General features: G+C 34.4%; 1 protein-coding gene across 1 annotated transcript in view; it reads left to right on the top strand.

Moving 5' to 3' along the window:
* The window catches only part of mcm2 (minichromosome maintenance complex component 2), a 13,651-nt gene extending 8,959 nt beyond the window's left edge, over positions 1-4,692 (top strand). Inside the window, exons 15-18 of the mRNA XM_062414652.1 lie at positions 916-990; positions 2,130-2,312; positions 2,837-2,992; positions 3,908-4,692. Coding sequence (XP_062270636.1) covers positions 916-990; positions 2,130-2,312; positions 2,837-2,992; positions 3,908-4,018 — 525 coding nt within the window. The 3' untranslated portion in view covers positions 4,019-4,692. The remainder of the gene's footprint in view (positions 1-915; positions 991-2,129; positions 2,313-2,836; positions 2,993-3,907) is intronic.
* Positions 4,693-5,104: the final 412 nt, after the last annotated feature.

Raw genomic sequence — 5,104 nt, 5'->3', positions numbered from 1 at the left:
GTCTCTCTCTCTCTCTCTCTCTTACACTCTCTCTCTCTGTCTCTCTCTCTCTCTCTCTCTCTCTCTCTCTCTCTCTCTCTCTCTCTCTCTCTCTCTCTCTCTCTCTGTCTCTCTCTCTCTCTCTCTCTCTCTCTCTTTCTCTCTGTCTCTCTCTCTCTCTCTCTCTCTCTCTCTCTCTGTCTCTCTCTCTTACACTCTCTCACTCTGTCTCTCTGTCTCTCTCTCTCTCTCTCTCTGTCTCTCTCTCTTACACTCTTACACTCTCTCACTCTGTCTCTCTGTCTCTCTCTCTTACACTCTCTCTCTCACACTCTCTCTCTCTCTCTCTCTCTCACACACACTATTGTATCTGAGACTTTCCTTGTATTAAATGAGTTTTAAGTGTTTAAACTGACAAAAATTTTAACTTTTTGTCGCATTTGAGTGACGCTAGTTCCCTGAAGTCTGAGACTAGATCTGTTTTATGATGATGCAGAAAAATAAAACACCTAAATACTTTAAAAATTAACTTTTTTTGTGTATTTCATGATGCCGTCTTCCCTCAAAAACACACACACACATACACCACAAGTCTTATATACATTATTTATTATTATCATTTTCTATTTGGGATCCTAAAAATGACACTTTTCTCATATTAAATTAGTTTTTAAGTACTTTAAATGACAAGAATTGTAACTTTTTGTTTGTATTGGAGTGGTAATTAACTAAATCTATTTTTTAAATCACTTTTTTTGATGTATTGCAATTTTTTAGGCCTTTTTTGTGTCTTTTTATAAGTAAATATTTGTTACCTGCTTTAAGTTTAGAGGCAAAAACTAATGAAATATGAAGTTTTGTGTGTCTTCAGTTCTTTGGTTTGTTCAGTTTTTAGGTTTTTTGTTTTTCATGCGTCTTTTTTCTGGTGTTTTTCAGGTTCATCCCAAACTGAACCAGATGGATCAGGATAAAGTGGCTCGTATCTACAGCGAACTCCGTAAAGAGTCCATGGTGAGTCCTCCCGACGTTAGCTGAAAGGCTGAAAAAGACGAGTTAAAAACTTCTTCTGTCAGACCAAGAAATAAATCCTATTTATACAATAAATAAATAATGTTTATTAAAAGTACAGCTGTAGATATTTAACCCTTTCTTACAAACTATTTGGGTTAAATCTCATTTTAACTGTTAAAATCAACCTAAACTACATTTCTGAAGTCTGAAATTTTAAGACTTTTTTTTTTTTACATTTTTATATTATTTATTTTTGTGCAGCTGGTGTTAAAGTTTATCGTTTAAACCATTCAAATGTTTGGATTCGTCACTTTAAGTCAATTAACAGATATAATTAGGCCTCGTAGAACCTGATAATGTAATAAAAACCTTCAAAACTCAATAAAAAATGTATTAAAACCTGATAATGTAATAAAGTGCATTTCCCAATAATGTAATAACCTCCTGTTGATGTAATAATTTATTACATCATCTCTACAGAGATTATCACATTATTGGAAAATGCACTTTATTACATTATCAGGTTTTATTACATTTTTTTTAATTTAGTTATGAGGGTTTTTTATTACATTATCAGGTTTTATTACCTTTTTTATTGAATTATGAGGGTTTTTATTACATTATCAGGCTTTATTACCTTTTTTTAGTTATGAGGGTTTTTATTACATCATCAGGTTTTATTACCTTTTTTAAAATTGAGTTATGAGGGTTTTTTATTACATTATCAGGCTCTACAGGGCTGTTATGTTATATGTATGTATTTTAAATAACATAAGATCTTAATATAGTAACTTATTTTATTATTATCATTATTATTATTATTACGTTACAAGAGGTTTTTCGTAGTAATATTATAATATGAACAATTTACAGTCGATTAATGAAGAATATCATTAAGAACATCATCAGCTGCAGCTTTACTCTACTTTACTCTTCTATATAATGTTATTTATATTTTTACTATTGTTTTTATTGCTTTTGTTCTTATTATTCTTTTTTTTATATATATATTGATGCTTTTTCTATTCTAACTCTCCACTTTGCAGCTGTAATTCTGCAGATTTCCTCCATCGTTGGATTAATAATAATAATAAATGAACATCTTATATTAACTTTAACTCTTCTTCTCTCTCTAACAGGCGACGGGCAGCATCCCCATCACCGTGCGTCACATCGAGTCGATGATCCGCATGGCCGAGGCTCACGCCAAGATTCACCTGCGGGACTACGTGGTGGAGGACGACGTGAACATGGCCATCAGAGTGATGCTGGAGAGCTTCATCGACACGCAGAAGTTCAGCGTGATGAGGAGCATGAGGAAGGTGAGTCGACGGGGTTTTATTTAATAATAAAAGATGATAATAAAAGATGAATCCAGAGCAGAGTTATTAAAGTTTAGAAATGTTCATTAGTTTTTATTTTTATTTAGTTTTTCAGTTAGATTTTTTATTTCAGTTCAGTTTGTTAGTTTAACAAGTGATTAAGTAGTTTTAATTTAGTTTAACAAGTGATTACGTAAACTAAAACTACTTAATCACATATTAAACTAAGTAAAACTAAATTAAAACTACTTAATCACTTGTTAAACTTAATAAAACTATTATGCAGCCTCTCTGCTGCCACCTGCTGGTAGGAGCCTGTTACTACAAGATTATTTTAAATCTCCAATCCAGTTTAGTTTGAGTTAGTTTTTCTTTGTTCATTGTAGTTTTTATTTAGTTTAAGTTTAGTTTCAGTTAATTAAATTATTTTTCCACATCTAGTTTTAGTCTAAACTATAATAACTCCTGATCCAGATGTTGTTTTAACTCCATTTAAACGCTCCATCTTTGTTTTTCCCGCCCAGACGTTCTCCCGCTACCTCGCCTTCCGCCGTGACAACAACGAGCTGCTGCTGTTCATCCTGAAGCAGCTGGTTGCCGAGCAGGTCGCCTACCAGAGGAACCGATACGGAGCCCAGAACGACACCATCGAGGTCCCCGAAAAAGACCTGCACGAAAAGGTAAACCACAGAAGAAGAAGAAGAAGAGATACTGAGCATGTTAGATATTAGAAAACTATGATGTCAACATTAGATCAGATTCACTAAACTATACTAGTAGGAAAACAGTCCATTCAACCTTTTTACTGTTAAATACACATATTTGCAGCTTTTATAAATGTAATAGATTACAGATTACTAGTTACTCTATTTAAAATGTAATAAGTAATGTAACTATTTCAATTACTTCATCAAAGTAATGCAACTTATTACATTTGATGACTTTTCTAATGTTCTAACCAATGTTTTCAGCTGTTAGGGTAAATATTCCCTCATCTGTCCTTCCTTCCTTCCTTCCTTCCTATTTTCTTTCCTTACTTCCTTACTTCCTTCCTTCCTATTTTCCTTCCTTCCTATTTTCTTTCCTTTCTTCCTATTTTCTTTCCTTATTTTTTTCCTATTTTCCTTCTTTCCTCCCTTCCTTCCTATTATCCTTCTTTCTTTCCTTCCTTCCTTCTTCCTATTTTCCTTCTTTCCTTCCTTCCTTCTTCCTATTTTCCTTCTTTCCTTCCTTCCTTCCTTCCTATTATCCTTCTTTCTTTCCTTCCTTCCTTCCTTCCTATTTTCCTTCTTTCTTTCCTTCCTTCCTTCCTATTTTCCTTCTTTCCTTCCTTTCTTCCTATTATCCTTCTTTCTTTCCTTCCTTCCTTCCTATTTTCCTTCCTTCCTTCCTATTTTCCTTCCTTCCTTCCTACCTACTTGACATCTGACTTCAGATGTAACCTCCTTTTGTAATCAACATTTTCATCAGTAACTAACAGATTACAGTTACATTTATATTGTAATTAAATCAGGTAAATGTAATTAGTTACTCTCCAACACTGATGATGACCCATCCTCTTCCTCTTCCTCTCCCTCTTCCTCTTCCTCCTGCAGGCGAGACAGATCAACATCCACAACCTGACGGCTTTCTACGACAGCGACATATTCCGCTCCAACAAGTTCAGCCACGACGGCAAGAAGAAGCTGATCCTGCAGCAGTTCTAAGAGCCTCTTCATCATCATCCTCCTCCTCTTCCTCATCTTCACTCTCTCCTCTAAACATGAACTAAACTTCAAGGTTGTTTGGGAGGAAAAATAAAAAGTACTTTTCTTTAGAGGGAAGAAACGCCTGGATGGACATTTATTCAACATGTGTGACGTTTTCACCCAAAAAGAAGAAAGACAGACGTCGTTATAATGATCCACAACATTTTAAGATTTAGTGGAGCTTTAAAAAGTGGTGTTGACCTAACAGGAAAAGATAAAGATGAAGGTGGTTTCCACTCAGTGCAGACAGTGGAATAAATTAAGATTGTTACCAAAATAGAAGCAAAGATATGAAATAAAGAAAAAGAAGAAACTAAGACGATTCTCTTGTGTATCTGCCCTCAGGTGGGGCTGATTGTGTAAATAAATGTACATGTTTATGTCTGTATCTCCTCTGTTAGTAGCTGCTGTTTTAAGATGGAGGATTTATTTTTCAGGCTCACTGACTTTTCTTGCTTCGTGTTTGAGTTCAGATCGATAGAAACTGGCTGGAAGTGTATCATTAAAAAAAAGTAATAATAAATAAATGAATAAATGAATAAAAACACATGTAAACTACTTAAAGAGGTAAAAAGAAATGAAGCAGTGACTGTTTCTACTGTTGGATTTGTAGGAATGTTTTTTTGATATTAAACTGTGTATTTGCTGAACATCTGTGTGTGTGTGTGTGTGTGTGTGTGTGTGTGTGTGTGTGTGTGTGTGTGTGTGTGTGTGTGTGTGTGTGTGTGTGTGTGTGTGTGTGTGTGTGTGTGTGTGTGTCTGTCTCCACAGAGACTCTTGTTCATAAAGTTTAATGAAAGCTGATCTAATTGTTCTCTGCAGTGTCGTCGCTGCTCTTTTTAAATTCCTGCTGACTGTTGGATCTTTGTGGTGTTAAATTACTGAGTGTGAAAGTTGGCCGGCTGTAGATTTTAGCAGCTAAATGTGTTTTTATTTTATTTTTTACTGTAAATAGAAAGCATGAGTTCGTCCATATTGACAAATTGGAAGCATAAGTTTTTAGTCAGAAAAAACGGATTTATTTAGACCAAAAAAATTGTCTCC

The sequence above is a fragment of the Scomber scombrus genome, chromosome 3 (genome assembly GCF_963691925.1).
Source record: "Scomber scombrus chromosome 3, fScoSco1.1, whole genome shotgun sequence".
NCBI lineage: Eukaryota > Metazoa > Chordata > Actinopteri > Scombriformes > Scombridae > Scomber > Scomber scombrus.
Note: the sequence above shows the minus strand (reverse complement) of the source record. Positions and strands in the feature narration are given on the sequence as shown.